Raw genomic sequence first — 17,545 nt, 5'->3', positions numbered from 1 at the left:
TTCTAGGAAAGTAAGGTCACTTCATCACAGGGTTGATTTTTACGCGACTTAAAACACTTCATCACAAGGGTTGGTTTTCCGACTTAAAACACTTCATCACAGGGGTTGATTTCATGACTTAAAACACTTCAAGCCAGGGGTTGGTTTTACGACTTAAAAAACTTCATGCCAGAGCCCATATTTTTGCAGCTGTCTTAAACACTACGTAATCTTAAAACCATCATAAGCTATGATGTCACTTTTGGCATGTGCTATAGTGATGTCATGGCCTACGATGGTTTTACTATTTCATAGTGCTAAGATAGCTTTGAAACCCCTAGCCAGGATTCTAACCATTGACCTACATCCAGGCCTGGTGCTTATAAAATGTTTACAGACTAGACTTGAGTCTGAGGCATGAACGTCATGGCAACATCATACAAATTGTATGCGTGTGACGTCATTTGAGATTGAGTCTGGACTGAAAGTTTTATAAACACTGTCTCTACTCCCATTAAGGTCTACACGAGTACTCGAGTACTCAGGCATGGGCTGTGTCTAGCAAGACTCGAGTCTGTTCACAGGACTCGAATACCCGTGCAAGGAAGAGCACTCTCAATTAATTAAAAAATGTTCACATCATTTTGCCATATGCTTGGCTTGCCGCCAGTTATATTTTAGGGCTATGAGGCTATGGAAGGAAAACAAAAGTTGAATGTATGGAATGCAATACAAATGGCATGATTTGTGCTGGAATTAAGATTCATAATGCTATTTCACTTTATATAATAAGTCATTTTCCCTTCCCAGTCATCGAATAGAGTTTAGGACCTCGATGAGTAGCATCTAATTTAGGCAGATGAATAATTATTCCTTAGTCTCATTATCATCTAGTGTTGGGTATTCGGGTCTGTGTCGAGTTTGACCATCAAGTACTCAAGTCCAATATTGTGGACTCTTAGATGCCCTAGCTCCCAGTACTTACCCAGAGGTTGTGGGATGCCATCCACGGAGCAATCGAGTCGCAGTTTGCCACCTTCTACCGCCTCGATCTCCCGCGGCAACATGATGCTGAATCTTGGTGGCTTGCCCATCGCGGTCAGCTTATCGAGGGCACCATAGTCTCTGCCTGTGTATCCTGGCCGGACCATGTCGGAAATTTTATCCTTTCTCAATGGTGGAGGAGATTGGGATTTTTCTAAAAACAAATCAGTAAAATATGTGAAAAAAAATCTGTAATTATTCCAAAAGATATTTTTAAAATCAATTATATGTACAAGAAAAGCTAGAAGAAATGTCCAAATTTATTATTTACACTTTTTTAAAATTAACACAACTGCAAATGCTGTATTTCTTAAATTATAGTCTTCAACTGTAAAATGCAGCAGTTACTTCTCCTGAGTGGATGTGCCACATACATAAGAAGAGTGATAAACATTTGTCATCTTTACATTCAAATACAAAACATAACAAAGAAAGAAGACTTATTTAAAATGGTTTAATAATGTTTTTATTTTTCAAATAATTTGATTATTAAACTGTAACTTACCCTAAGTTATATTCTCTATATAAACTGTAACTTACCCTATGTTATTTTCTCTATATAAACTGTAACCTAATCACTCTATATACAGTGTTATATTCTGCATAATAAATAGTGCAAACTAGATCTAGAATGGACAAGCCTGAACCTTTAGTGGATATGGGCATATTATAGAATTTCCCTTCCTACTTAATAATTGCAAACTATTCTATCTATCAACCAACCAACCTCCATTTTCCCTCCATTTATGGGCTTAGTTAAATTATTAAATATTAAAATTAAAATTAGTTTTAGGTAGCCCAATCAAAAATGCGCAAAAAATTAAGGAGTACTTTTTATAATTTAGAATATAATGAGTTTGGGTGCACACAAAAATTATGTAAAGTCTCCATACTCTTTTAGCTGTAATAATCACTCAACTCGTTTCGTTTACGTTCCTGTACTGTTGTAATGCACCTATCGATGACATCATCGTGTGATGTCAAAGTGTTATGTCCCACTTGGCGTTAAAGTGGGACATATCACTTTGATATGTACCAACATATTTTCAACCATATGGGTAATAAAACCAATTCTCTGCATGAACTTACCGAGTACTCTAAGTGAGCCTGAGCACTTGCACCGCCCGGCCTTGCTGTGAGCGATACAGAAGTACAGGCCCGAGTCCGTCCGCTTGGCGTTGGTGATCACCAGCCTGGCGTTTCCACGCCCATCAGCGAACACCTGGATACGTTCAGTGTGGGAGATTTCAAGCACGTCTTTTTGCCTGGGAAATAACATAATAATAAAAATAAATAAAATATGTAAGGTATTAATTGATACCTATGTGTTTTAACAGAAAATGTAACGTTTTATTATGTACTGTAATAATATGTGTTTGAAGCTCTGAATAAAAAACTGAATAATAAAAGAATAAAAAAATACGCAAGGTAACACAACCAAAAATGCTATTCCACCTGAGCTATATCCTCCATTTTCAAAAATTATCTCCCTTGTTGGATATGTAAGCATATATCCATGCATGGGTAGACTACCAATATTGTCCCCGGTTACATTACAGAATTAAGTTCAGCAGCTCTAAGGTGAGAGGTCAGGTTAAAGTATGAAAACCGGCCTTGGTGGTGTCATGGTTAAGCCATTGAACATAAGGCTGGAAGATACTGGGTTTGCAGCCCGATACCAAATCCCATCCAGAGCGAGTTTTAACGACTCAGTGGGTAGGTGTAAGACCACTACACTGACTTCTCTCTCATAGACCACTAACAGCTAACAACTACCCACTCTCCGGGGCAGACAGCGCATATAGCTGAGATGTGTGCCCAGGACAGTGTGCTTGAACCTTAATTGGATATAAGCACGGAACTAAGAATTTACCATTTAAAGCTGGGTGCTGGTTTTCCTGTGGCTGTACAATGGAAGACCGCTTCTTCTCCCTCTGTGATGCAGATGTCATCAAGTGGCGCCAGGAACTTCGGTCTCACAAACTCATCTTCTTCCATTTCCGCTACTTGGCCTAGAAAAACCATTAACAATGAAAATTAAAACTTCAATAACGTTTCCACCCTCAATGTTTTTAGTGATCTATTGCACAAGAAATTCTTTATAAATATACTGAGCGATTTTATGTGACTTGAAATATAGATAGGATATATTTTCGTCTTAAGTTACTCTACTCAGTTGCCTCTACTGAAAATAAAAATATACATGCAATGTCATCTCCTGATATTTGTCTACAACTTGGCAAAACATTTTTTGGTCTGGTTTTAACTTTACTCCAGGGCTTTAGATTGCATCAAAGTCAAGGCGATAAACGGTGTGCCCAAAATACATACGCCCAAAACAGTCATGCCCAAAATACATACGTCCAAAACAGTCATGCCCAAAATACATACGCCCAAAACAGTCATGCCCAAAATACATACGCCCAAAACAGTCATACCCAAAATAAATATGCCCAAACCAGTCATACCCAAAATACATACGCCCAAAACAGTCATACCCAAAATACATACGCCCAAAACAGTTATGCCCAAATTAACTACAAACCAGCTGACCTCAAAATATTTTACCTCAAAACCACCAAAATGTTAAAGTTAATTAGATTAAAATAATTTGAAATACATTTCTGAATATTGACAACTCTACAGCAGCTGTTCATGACAGTATACTGAACTAAAATGACTTTCCTGGAGTCAGAAAAGACAAAACTCTCTGTTGTGCACAAATTAGTGAGATCTGAAGCCATGTACCTTATTACAAAGTAAATCTTGAAGGAAGGAAGGAAATGTTTTATTTAATGACACACTCAACACATTTTATTTACGGTTATAAGGGGTTGGACTTATGGTTAAGGACCACACAGGTATTGAGAGAGGAAACCTGCTGTCGCCACTTCATGGGCTACTCTTTTTGATTAGCAGCAAAGGATCTGTTATATGCAGCATCCCATAGACAGGGTAGTACATACCATGGCCTTTGTTACACCAGTTGTGGAGCACTGGCTGGAGCGAGAAATAGCCCAATACGCCCACTGACGGGGATCGATCCCAAACCGACCGCGCATCAAATGAGCATTTTACCACTGGGCTACGTCTCGCCCTCTAAAGTTAATCTTGAGTTAAAGTAAAGCCAGTCATACCTAAAATCTCGAGACTGGCACTGCAGGTGATTGTGCCCTCGCTGTTGTAAGCCTCACACGTGTAACAGCCAGCGTCACGGGAGTTGGTGCGGGCGATCTCCACCGACAACAGGCCGTAGTTATTCTGAAATAAACACACACAATAAATAACATCTCATGCATGTGTGAGGAAATTGTGCAGGTGATGGATCTAGACTGTGAGGAGCAAAGGTTTTACATTTTGCCTGAGCTTAACAAACAGTGTCTTCACAGGTGGACTTTGAAGTGAGTATGAGGTTACAGGTAGCCTGTGCTAGAATAGCACTATGCATATCTGGCATGGGAGAGAATTCTGCAGTGTGAAGGTATGACTCAGGTTGAATAGCAATTTTGTTTTGCTAAAGCAGTAAGTTGAATAAGACTGAAACACTTTAAAAAAGAAAATATTTTCGAAGCAGGGAGTATTGATCCTGCCCCAAGTAAGCTTTAAAGGCTCAAAGGGGAAAGTGTAATGACACATTGTTGTTTTTACCATTGAGGCATAATTATTTAATAATAATTTACATTATATAGTTAAAATGTTTATTAAATAATGAAAAAGAGCGAGAGAGAGAGAGAGAGAGAGAGAGAGAGAGAGAGAGAGAGAGAGAGAGAGAGAGAGAGAGAGAGAGAGAGAGAGAGGGAGAGACAGAGATAGAGATATGGAAAGAGATAGATAGGGAGAGGGAGAGATAGAGAGAGGGTGAGGGTGATGGTGAGGGTGAGGGAGAGGGAGAGGGAGAGAGAGAAAGAGAGAGAGAGAGAGAGAGAGAGAGAGAGAGAGAGAGAGAGAGAGAGAGAGAGAGAGAGAGAGAGAGAGAGAGAGAGAGAGAGAGAGAGAGAAGAGAGACACACACATACACACAACAATATGCTTCCTCTAAAAAACAGAAAAGAGGGGAGGGCGAGAGAGAGGCAGACATAGGCAAAGAGAAATTCTTACCCTGATAGCATAATGCATATCATTGGTTATTTCCGTGCCATCTTTGTACCACTTGACGTGTGGATCAGGAATTCCCGTCACCGAACACGCAAGGCGTACGTGAGACCCCTCGAATGTTGACTTGTTCCTCAGTTTGACCGTGAAGTCTGGAGGAGTCTGGAACCGGTACTTAGCCATCGGTGCCTGGTCGAGGGTGGAGGAATCGGGCACAAACTGCTGGTCCTCGGCCTGCGCGATTGTCTGGACGCGGACACGTGACTCAGACGACGCGGACCCGGCCTGGTTGACCGCGCGACACATGTAGTGACCTGTGTCTTCCAGCATCGCATCGTCTATTGTCAGGGAGTAGGTGTTGTCCTCGGCGGCCATCTTGAAATGGCGGCTGGCTTCTATTCTCTTGCGGTCCTTGTACCTGTTTGTTGTAAAAAATAACACAGTTTTAGTCTTAAATAATAATAATAATTTTCAAGCTTTATAGAACTGTTTCTTAACAGTCATTTTGACTATTATTTTGCTGTCCTTGTATGAGGTAACATAGTTTTAGTCTTAAATAATAATAATAATTTTAATAATTTTAATAATGACCTATCTAATAGCTTTTGCACTTAAAAAATAAGTCATGTCAGTTATAAATTGCTTAAGTGTTTGATGAAGTATATTTTATATTATAGCCATTTGAAATAATTTCACCACAATATGAATGAAAAAGATAAACTTGACTGAGAATTTTTTGATAACATGTAAGGAAATAAAAATAATATTTACCACTCAATATCAGGAGTAGGATGACCTTTGACCTTACACTCAAGGCGTGCGACTGATCCTTCGGTTATCGTCATATTTTCCAGACGCTCAATGAACTTTGGTTTCTTTGCATCTGCAGGAACTTTTTCTGAAACAGTAATTTTATTTTTACTTTTTTTTTTTAAATACTGAAGAAACATATTGAAAAATAAACAATATTCTAAATTCAAAATTCAAAATTAAAGAGAAAAAGAAAAATTTTCTAAAAATAATTAAATTCTTTTATTTAAAAAAACAACAACAACAACTTATTGGAAAATAAACAATGTATTAAATTAGACAGCAAAAAGAAACGTTTGTTTAAAAAATTAATTTGTTCTTTTATTTTTGAAATACTGAAAACAAAACATAAATTGGAAAAAAGAACTTCTACAACAGCAGTAACTTTAATAAAAAAAAGAAAAACTTTTCAATTTTATTTTTTCAAAATGCTGATAAAACCAACATACCCAACACTTTGAGATCACATGAGCACCAAGCCTTCCCATAGGCATTAGTTGCCAGGCAACGCCACTCTCCCGCGTCTGTGGTCTTGACGTTTCTGATGACGAGATGGTAGACACCCTTGTTGTGTATGAATGTGAATCTCACAGACGGTTCCACCTTCTTCTCTCCATAATACCAGTCTACATCGGGTTCTGGTCGACACGTCACTGAAATAAATATTATAAACCATATAAACCCTGACACTCAAAACATTTTTTTTTTCTCCCATCCCCAGCGATGCAAGACAGACTCATTCCATGATGTTAGCCCATACGGAATAAATCTGTCTTGTATGGGTTATGATGTCATTGTGTTTAACATAAGGTTGGTAATGCATATATATGATGTCATATTAATAAGAGTTGGTTAGTTTTAGATCAATATTTTGCTATTAAAACCTTCATTATAAAAGCTATCTTGTTAGTTTGTAGTGTTAGATTATATTTAACACATGAAACAGACGCGGCAAATATGATAGTGTAATTTATTTATGATAAAATGGTGAAATAAAGAATTTACTTTTTCAGCCATAAAAAATGTAAAATAATGGTTTATTTATCGAATGGATGGGAGAAAAAGACTCCATCATATTCGGTCATGTGGGATAGAAAAAGTACACCCTCGGTGGTGAATATTTCAACCCTGGAACTCGGCAAGCCTCATCCCGGGTAAAAATATCCACTACCTCGGGAGTACTTTTTCTATCGCACATGACTACGTATGATGGTGGACTTTAAAAAAGCTGGAAGTGCAGGCTGACTTAGGTCACAACTGTTAACTATGACAGGCATGCTAAAACCCAATAATATTCAGTATCATTTATTAGACTGTATTAATGGTACATAATTCTCAAAAATGTTGTACAATACTTATGGGTTTTTTTTTTTTGCTTAGAATATTCAGTTCTGCATATCCAGTGCTTTCCTGGTTGTTCTTAATGTCTATAAAAGTTCAGAACATTGAATTGATATTAGGGTCTCCAAAGGACCTGAGTACCCATGCAAGGAAGAGCACAGCATTTAATTATAAATTGTTTTAACATCATTTTGCCATATGTTTGCCTCTGGTAACATTTTGGGGATATGAGACATGGAGGGAAAATGAAAGTCAAATGTGTGGAATGCAATACAATGACATGATGTGGCATCCATGTTCATCACTGGAATTAAGATGCATAATGCTAGTTTACGTCATTCCTATGTCTCAGCATCATCTAGTGTCAGGAAGGTGTCGGGTACTGAGTTGAGTTTGAGTTTGATTTTGACCCTTGAGTACTCGAGTCAAAATATTTTGGACTTGTGGAGGCCCTAATTGATATAACTGTTTGGCACACACCACAATTTTGACAATGCTCTTAAAATTTTAACCATTAAATCTAGTGTTTGTGAAATCTATGATTTTGAACACAGCCAATTGTGATAGGTACTCGTCAGTCAGTTAAGACTCAGTACACGTGCTGTTATTGCATACCTGTGACGGTCATCTCAATGTCCTCTCCCACTTGGCAGACTTGGTCTATGAGAGGAAGAGTGAATTCTGGTGCAATGTTCGTGTCCAGTGTACTGAGGTCATACTCGTGTCTCGGTGCCAGTCTGAAACAGAGAAACAAAATTAGAATAATTACCCATGACCACAGTCGGTTATTAATAAAAATGTATTTAATATCATGCATGTAAAAATATAAATGTGTGAATTTGTTCATCAAGCTTTTTACCACTGGGATATGTTTCACCCACATTTCCAAATAAATGCTCCAAAATATTAGTTTAAGAATTACCATTTACAGACAAACTACAGGATATACTGCTTAATTTTCTGCAATATTTTAACTTATGAATAATAATAAAATAATTAATTAATTAACTAATTAAGCTTACTTGATTTTAGCAGCAGCTTCTTCAGCCTTCTTTCTTCGTCTGTGTCGCACTTCTGTAAATATTTTAAAATAAAATATTAATAATTACAACATTAAAAACATTAACACAACCTTCAATTCATTTCAAAAATATTTAGATGACATTTAATTATAACATTTGCTTCTAAATTATAACAGTATTTATCTCCCCTCTCAAATATAGACACTACAATATTAAACTATAATCATAATAAAACTATTTTTGATAAATAAGCTATAAGCTGTACATTATATACATACATGACTTAAAATACTGTAATATTACATTTATGATATGACCAGTATTTACCTTCTATGTTCAAGTCAGCAGATGTCTCTATGTCACCCAGTTCATTATAAACAATATTTAACATAAACCTGTATTATTACATTTATGATATGACCAGTATTTACCTTCTATTTTCAAGTCAGCAGATGTCTCTATGTCACCCAGTTCATTATAAACAATATTTAACATAAACCTGTAATATTAGATTTAAGATATGGCCAGTATTTACCTTCTATTTTTAAGTCAGCAGATGTCTCTATGTCACCCAGTTCATTATAAACAATATTTAACATGAACCTGTAATATTAGATTTAAGATATGGCCAGTATTTACCTTCTATTTTCAAGTCAGCAGATGTCTCTATGTCACCCAGTTCATTATAAACAATATTTAACATGAACCTGTAATATTAGATTTAAGATATGGCCAGTATTTACCTTCGATTTTCATGTCAGCAGACGTCTCTATGTCACCCAGTTCATTATAAACAATATTTAACATAAACCTGTAATATTAGATTTAAGATATGGCCAGTATTTACCTTCAATTTTCAAGTCAGCAGACGTCTCTATGTCACCCAGTTCATTATAAACAATATTTAACATAAACCTGTAATATTAGATTTAAGATATGACCAGTATTTACCTTCTATTTTCAAATCAGCAGACGTCTCTATGTCACCCAGTTCATTATAAACAATATTTAACATAAACCTGTAATATTAGATTTAAGATATGGCCAGTATTTACCTTCGATTTTCAAGTCAGCAGACGTCTCTATGTCACCCAGTTCATTATAAACAATATTTAACATAAACCTGTAATATTAGATTTAAGATATGGCCAGTATTTACCTTCTATTTTCAAGTCAGCAGACGTCTCTATGTCACCCAGTTCATTAGATGCTCTGCAAGTGTAGGTTCCGGCATCCTCAGGTTCAAGGTCATTAACATACAATGTAGCCACGCCCTCTTTATATGTAACTCTGTGATTGACATCTGGAACAATTTCTTTATTGTCTTTCAACCTGAAATTACAAACAGAATATCACTTTAAACATGGGGAATTTAATACACTTAAGTTGTATCCCAACACAGCTGGTAGTGAGATATAGCTCAACAGTAATATGTTGTGAGGTATGATGGGTCATATGATTGATAGCCTTTGATGTACTTAGATTTTTCAGGTACCAATCAGTTCCCCATGACTGATACATCCAGGGTTCATTACACTTAAAGGAAGTCAAAATTCAAGGGTTTTTCAAGCACTTTCCAGGTCAACTTTACCAAAATTCCAGGACCTTACTGAGTTTCCACAGGTCGTTAAAGATGCAAGTGCCAACCATCTTTGTGGGTTTACAATAGATTCATTAACTTGACACGCTCCCTGAACTTGCTAAATACCCAGCGGCAAAAAGTGACAAACTTTCTTTTCCAATATGGCAATGCTGTTGCTTGGATCTTGCATCGCGAGATAAAAAACAACAACAAACATTCACACGTCAACTGAGCCGGTAATCATCGATTGGCCGGACGATTGGCATTTGATTGTGCCATGGAAATGAAACAAATAATTTAATCCATTTTAGGCGTTTATATTTTATTTGACATCAAATTATAATTTTCAAGGGTTTTCCAGACCGCAAGATGATTTTTAAGGGTATTCAAGCACTGGAATACATTAGTTTATTTTCTAGGGTTTTCAAGGGTTTTCCAGGCGCGTACGAACCCTGTACATCAAAGGTGGAAGTATGTACTGTCTTGTTTGTGAGAAAATGCACATAAAATATCTACTGACATACTTTAGTAAGAATAGCCTATATGAACTATGATGAGGTAATGAATTCTTTCTACAAAAAAAAAGGTAAGGAAAACACACTTTCGTATCTCATAAGTTCAAGGGCCATAACTCTGTCAAAAATGGGTAAAAATCACCTTGGAGGTCAAACTTGATCTGTAACAGTACATTATAAAGTTATACACAACCTCTCAGCTCAATATCTCAAGGCATTATGAAAAAATATCTGGAAAACAACCTTTTGTATCTCCTAAGTTCAAGGGCCATAACTGTAAAAAATGGGTGAATAACCATGAAGGTCAAACTTGATCTTTTACAGTACATGATAAAACTATTTATCCTATAACTTACCCATGATATTCATGTCATAAACCCATGTGATAATTTACTTTATTAACCCGGTTAATAATGATATGCAAATTTGCAAGGTCTCAAGGTAACGTGTTGCTGTGGTTGGGTCATATGCTTATAAGCCAACCAGACCTGTGTACCTGAGCGTAACATTTTCAAAGATTTGTTTAAAATGTGTGACGTCAAACTAATCTGTGCTAATCGTGATGACGTTATATTATCAATGGCGGCGACTTTAGTACTGTGATTTACCAAAAATAATAATTAAAATGTTATTTTAGAAGTGTTATAGGATAAATAGCTACTCGTGTTTTTTAATATGTAAAATATCAACCTCGTCTAGTTAATCGGTATTTGTCTTGGCAGAGCCTCGACAAATACCGATTAACATAGACTCGGTTGATATTTTCCATATTAAAAAATACTCGTGACGAATCCTCTATATATAAACTTTCAGATCAATATTTCAAGGCATTGTGGACAAAACATCCATAAATATATGTGGGACAGACAGACAGACAGACAGACAGACAGACAGAAGGATGGAGATGAAACCTATAGTCCACTCTGATTGGGCCGGTAGGAGATTAATAAGAACAAAATTTAAAACTTTGATATACAGTCTAACATAAACTAGCAGTAGGAACAACATACTCAAACGAATGAGTAAAACATCTGACTACATTCTACTATTATGAATAAGATCATGTACTGCACTGCACTGCACTGCACTGCACTGCACTGCACTGCACTGCACTGCACTGCACTGCACTGCACTGCACTGCACTGCACTGCACTGCACTGCACTGCACTGTACTGCACTGCACTGTACTGTACTGTCAATACAATAAGGAAGGAAGGAATTTTTATTTAACGATGCACTCAACACATTTTATTTACGGTTATATGACATCGGACATATGATTAAGGACCACACAGATAGTGAGAGAGAAAACCCGCTGTCGCCACTTCATGGGCTACTCTTTTTGATTAGCAGCAAGGAATCGTTTATATGCACCATCCCACCGAAAGACCGACAGACAGAGTGAGTGTGAGAAAGATGGTGAGAAAGAGAGGAGGGAGGAAAAAAAATATTATTACAACAGACCTTTGACAGAGACAGGAAGAGAGAAAGACAGACAGACAGAGAGAGAGAGAGAGAGAGAGAGAGAGAGAGAGAGAGAGAGAGAGAGAGAGAGAGAGAGAGAGAGAGAGAAAAAGAGAGATAGACAGACAGACAGACAGACAAAAAGAGACTGGTGATAGAGAGGAGGGATGGATGGAGGGAGGGATGGATGGAGGGAGGGATGGATGATTATAAGAACAGACCTTTGATAAGCAGTGTCTGAAATTTCATCAACAAATTCCTCGGGAATTTCTTCCAAGTCAATAACCATATCACATTCCTTAACCTCCTCAACATGTTCCTCCCCTTTAACCTCCACACCCTCAACATCTGATTCGGCAATCTTTTCCAAGTTCGGCGACACAAACACAATCTCTTCCTTAATGTCCTCGCTCACTAATCGCCCATCTTCGCTCATCGACTCGTTTCCGGTATCCACATACAAATCAGCATCCACCTCCTGCCATTCTTCGGTTGGACTCAGCAACGACTCAATTGTCATATGAGCTTCGTAATCGCTTGTCGTCGACTCATTCCCGGTGTCAACAGACAACACCGTCGCAACATCATCCTCAGAAACTGGTTGCGTCACAGGCTCCAAATCTTCGTCCGGTTTCGGTTCATTCCACACCTTCCGAATTTTCATTTTTGGTGGAGGAGGATGCATCATCTTTCCTCCTTCATCGATAATGGATCCCGTGGCAGAAATCTGTAGAGATTCCGTCGGCGCCTCGAACATTTTCTTCTTGGAATCGAGTTCGGAAGCGTGGAATGGACAGTCTCGACTGGGGCACTTGTGGTTCGGCAGAATGAACATTAAACTCATTTTGGATTTTTTTAATAATCGTACGAAATCGCAAATAACTGATCCAAAATGATGCACAAATTAACACGCTGTCGGCTTTTATTTCTTTCTGGTTTGTGTATTAAATTCCTTTTCTACTAACACATCGAAAGATTTTCTGTAGAAAACATTTTCAAGACAAAACTGTTTTGTGTCTTTCCAGAAAAGAAATTTGCTGTTCAGATATTTTTCGAAAGCTCTGAACAAAACCGAGATAAAAAACACAAAAACGACAGCTTCACCTGGGTGTTATTGACATTCAAGTTCCTACGTGCCGAATCAGGATATGTAGTTTTCCTCAAAGATCAAAATATTTCAAACATGGGAAAACTACCAAGTCCCAGAAATCGAAAAAACTATTTTTACCAAAAGAACAATCAAAACATTTGGAGCGTGGACAGGTAACTCTGATAACAAACTAATCTCCTGAACAGGAGAGTTAAGATCTGTTCACAGAGAACAACAACAAACTTTGTGCACCGCAGACTCCAAGACTACTGGATATACGTAACACAGTGATAAGGAGATCAGATGGAATTTCGTATTAACAGAAATGCGCAAAATCTCAACAGAAAAAAAACTGGAAAGGATAAAAAAAGGATTGAGGAAATGTTGCCAAGTCTAGAACCTTTAGCATTATAACATGAGAAGCTGAGAGATGGAAGGAATACTGGGGTTTGCGTAGGTGGGCGAAGATACAGACAGCATGCTCCTAACTGACACTTCAACAAATGTGTGTGGGTAAACAATCAGCCGAGAGAGAGCTATGCTATTATAATTCTGATAGATGGCGTTGCCAGTGTTATTGCTTCACAGCAGAGGCCATTCAAAGATGGTTAACTGACCTCGGTGGCACAGTGGTTAAGCCATCACACTACAGGCTGGTAGGTACAGGGTTTGTAGCTCAGTACTGGCTCTGACCCAGAGTGAGTTCTTAAGGGCTCAGTGGGTAGGTGGTGTAAGGCCTCTACACCCTCTTCTCTCTCACTAACCACTAACCACTGACTCACTGTTCTGGACAGACAGCCCAGATAGCTGGGGAGTGTGCCCAGGACAGTGTGCTTGAACCTTAACTGGATATAAGCATGAAAACAAATTGAAATGAAATGAAAGATGGTTAATAATATTAATGTGTGTGATTCCAGAGTGGAAAGGAAAGGAATGTTTATGACACCCCAGCACATTTTACACTAAGGCGTCTTAACATATGGTCTAAAGAGTAAGGAGAAGAAAGGAATGTTTGTTTAATGACACCCCAGCACATTTTAAACTATGCCTATGGTGTGTAACATATAGAAGAAAGGAAAGGAATGATTATTTATTGACACCCCAGCACATTTTAAACTATGCCTATGGTGTGTAACATATAGAAGAAAGGAAAGGAATGTTTGTTTAATGACACCCCAGCACATTTTAAACTATGCCTATGGTGTGTAACATATAGAAGAAAGGAAAGGAATGTTTGTTTAATGACACCCCAGCACATTTTAAACTATGCCTATGGTGTCTAACATATAGAAGAAAGGAAAGGAATGTTTGTTTAGTGACACCTCAGCACATTTTAACCTATGCCTATGGTGTGTAATATATAAAATTGAAAATATTTTTCATATTTACTCACTGAAAAAATATCACTCATCGGTATAATGTAGCATATAATTGGATGTTTGAAAAGTAAAATTTTAAAACTATATGCCTATGGTGTGTAACATAATGTGGGAAATATTTTTCAGATTCGTGACAAGTAACACTTATTTCACTCATGACATAAAGGTAATAATACCTGGTAACTCGTTTATTTTCCCTACACATGTGTAACACATCAGACATATGTTGTCTGAGTCACTTGTATATAACACATGCATATACATGTGTCGGTTGTGGATATGCACATGAAGGTTTAGCAACAGAACATACAGTCCAACCTGCTGTAACAGACATCTTGTATACCAACCAATTACAAATTATAAACAAAAATAGCCCAATGGGCCACTGATGGGGATCGATCCTTGACTGACTATGCATCAGCCAAATGCTTTACCATTAACCTGTCCACCAAACAAGCACCAAAGAGCTTAAAATAACTGGTTGATGGGGGGGGGGCACAAAAAAAAAAAAGAAGAAGAAGAAGAAGAAGAAAAAAAAAAAACCCCACAATAATATGGTATCTTTTGCAGCCACATAAAATGGTAAATTTCAAATTAAAAAGGACACTTATTCAACAACAACAACAACAAAATTAGTGAGGGGCAACCTAGGTCCACCTCACACACACACACCCCAATAGGTACCTACAATCCTATTAAAGTGTTGTCAAAGAGTTGGAGGTTTACAGTAAGTAACTGTATAACACTTGTTGGGGGGAAAAAAATTAGATAACCAGACTACAGATATATGAAGTAGTAAATTGCTGAAACAGGTGTTGAAATGAGTAACATTAATGTGATTGGCAGTGTTGCTGGTAAAAGCAGCAGGTATCTGTAACATGGAAATACTTGAGTGAGAAAAATAACAGGGCTGTTCCAGAAATTAATCACTAAGGAGGGAGGGGTGGGTAGGGGGGGAGGCAACATAATAATTACTTGATGTCTTATAGGTCTGCTACAGTATTTTGTTCTCTATGCAATCTGAACAACAAAACCGTATTACATTAAGGGTTAAAGTTTGTTTTGTTTAACAACATCACTAGCGCACACTGGTTAATTAATCATAGGCTATTGGATGTCAAACATTTGGTAATTCTGACTCATAGTCATAGTCAGAAAAAACTCAATCAGTTGAATGGAAAGGAGAAAAAACTCAATCAGTTGAATGGATCCACCGAGGTGGTTCGATCCTGTGATGCAAGCACTCAGGTGAGCATTCAACCAACTGATCTAAATCCCCACCCACCCCTGCCTAAATACATGGTCACGGCCATATCTTTGCAAAATGCAATCAAATGAGTATTTGATAAAATAGCTAGTGGTTGATTCCATGAATCTCTATCTATAGGACAGCCACTCCCCAGGAAATCATTCACTGGATATTTTATCTCTCCTGCACTACCACAAAGAAGACTGCCACTCCCAGAACAGCCTACCAAACCAAAACTAGCATCGGACATTGCTCACAGGATTTTACTTTTCCATTTGATAAATACAATATTTACTGCAATAATATCCAAAAAGTTTTATAAATTATTAAAAGTATGGTCTGTAATCTCCTTATTAATAATATCTATCATCTACCAGATATTCTGACTGTTTTCACAACCTTTACAAAACATTACACCTGTGGCATGCACCACACACGTAATATCTACAGAATGAAATGAAGAGTTCCACCCAAACCTCAGGTGTGACGCAAGCAACGACCTTTCTCTCGCTGTGAAGGTCAAACAGAGAACTTCAACATCTTGAGTTTCCTGCCTGTTGCAAGAAATCTTCTTTGGAATGAGATAGAAACAAACAAGGGAGGGGACTGATGGGTAAAAATAGACTGGCTCATTTTGTGTGCGACTCTCAGAAATGGTATGGAGCCCGTAGAATTTGGCAGTCGAACTAACAGGAATTTTTTTGTTGCTGCTTTGGCAACCTATATAATGATTTATTACATTTTTGTCTCAAAAAAAAAAAAAAACACCTTATAGAATTTGTATTATTTTAATGGTGGTGTTACTTTTTATTAATAAAAATAGAAAGATAACTTTGTTTTGATTTTATTAAACAAAATATATCTGGAGAATATTAAACAAAATATATCTTGTCTGAAGGGTAAATTTTTATAACTCTGCCTATTCTTAAAGATTTAATTAAAAGGTAAAAGTTTAAAGGTTAACATTATAATAAAGTTTGCTTTGTTTAACAACACCACTAGAGCACATTGATTAATTGATAATTGGCTATTGAATGTCAAACATTTGGTAATTCTGACTTGTAGTCATCAGAGAAAACCTGCTACATATATGCACTTTCCCCACAGACAGGAAAGCACATACCATGGCCTTTATCCAGCTGTGGTGCACTGGTTGGATGGTTAGAAATTAAGAAATATTTCCATTGGCCTGAGAGACTAGAAAAGGTAACCCTGTCTCCTTACTGCTCAGAACTATGACTGGTAGATATGCAACATTTGGGGCCTCTTCTAGTTTGTTTTGTTTAACGACACCACTAGAGCACATTGAATAATTAATTAATTGGCTATTGAATGTCAAACATTTGGTAATTCTGACAAGTAGTCTTCAGAGGAAACCTGCCTCACATTTTTATTATCAGTGGTGGATCTTCTATATGCACTTTCCCACAGACAGGATATCACATACCATGGCCTTTGATATACCAGTCATTGATCACTGGTTGGTAAATGAGAAAAACCCCAATCAGTCTGCCAAAGAAGTTTGACCTATGACACAAGCACGTCAGCTGAGTGCTCTATTAGTGTTTACATATATTTGCATGTTTGTTCGTTTATTTTGTTTAACACCACCACTAGAGCACATAGATTAATTAAACATCAACTATTGGATGTCAAATGTTTTGCCATTTTGACATGTACCAGTAGTCTTCAGAGGTAACCTGTTACATTTTGTTTATTAGCATTTTGTTTATTAGCAGAAAGCGATCTTTTATATGCATTTTCTCACATACAGGATAGTACACTGTGGTTTTACATAAATATATATAAATAATATTTTCATATACTTACCATTTGTGACACCCAATAGCCGATGTGTATTTTTGTGCTGGGGTGTCATTAAACATTCATTCATTCATTCATTCATTCATTCATTCATTCCTTCATTCATTCATACATACATACATACAGGACATCACATACCACAACCTTTGATAAA

At 37.2% G+C, this 17,545-nt stretch overlaps 1 protein-coding gene across 1 annotated transcript in view; it reads right to left on the bottom strand.

Annotated features, from left to right (window-relative positions):
- Positions 1-17,545, bottom strand: part of LOC121387235 (titin-like) — a 481,073-nt gene that overhangs the window by 2,655 nt on the left and 460,873 nt on the right. Inside the window, exons 223-232 of the mRNA XM_041518261.1 lie at positions 9,448-9,620; positions 8,289-8,340; positions 7,882-8,003; positions 6,375-6,578; positions 5,887-6,013; positions 5,122-5,533; positions 4,161-4,284; positions 2,897-3,035; positions 2,113-2,288; positions 965-1,177 (exon numbers count right to left, since the gene is read on the bottom strand). Coding sequence (XP_041374195.1) covers positions 965-1,177; positions 2,113-2,288; positions 2,897-3,035; positions 4,161-4,284; positions 5,122-5,533; positions 5,887-6,013; positions 6,375-6,578; positions 7,882-8,003; positions 8,289-8,340; positions 9,448-9,620 — 1,742 coding nt within the window. The remainder of the gene's footprint in view (positions 1-964; positions 1,178-2,112; positions 2,289-2,896; positions 3,036-4,160; positions 4,285-5,121; positions 5,534-5,886; positions 6,014-6,374; positions 6,579-7,881; positions 8,004-8,288; positions 8,341-9,447; positions 9,621-17,545) is intronic.

This window comes from Gigantopelta aegis, chromosome 13 (genome assembly GCF_016097555.1).
Source record: "Gigantopelta aegis isolate Gae_Host chromosome 13, Gae_host_genome, whole genome shotgun sequence".
Lineage (NCBI taxonomy): Eukaryota > Metazoa > Mollusca > Gastropoda > Neomphalida > Peltospiridae > Gigantopelta > Gigantopelta aegis.
This window is presented reverse-complemented; position numbering and strand designations above follow the sequence as displayed.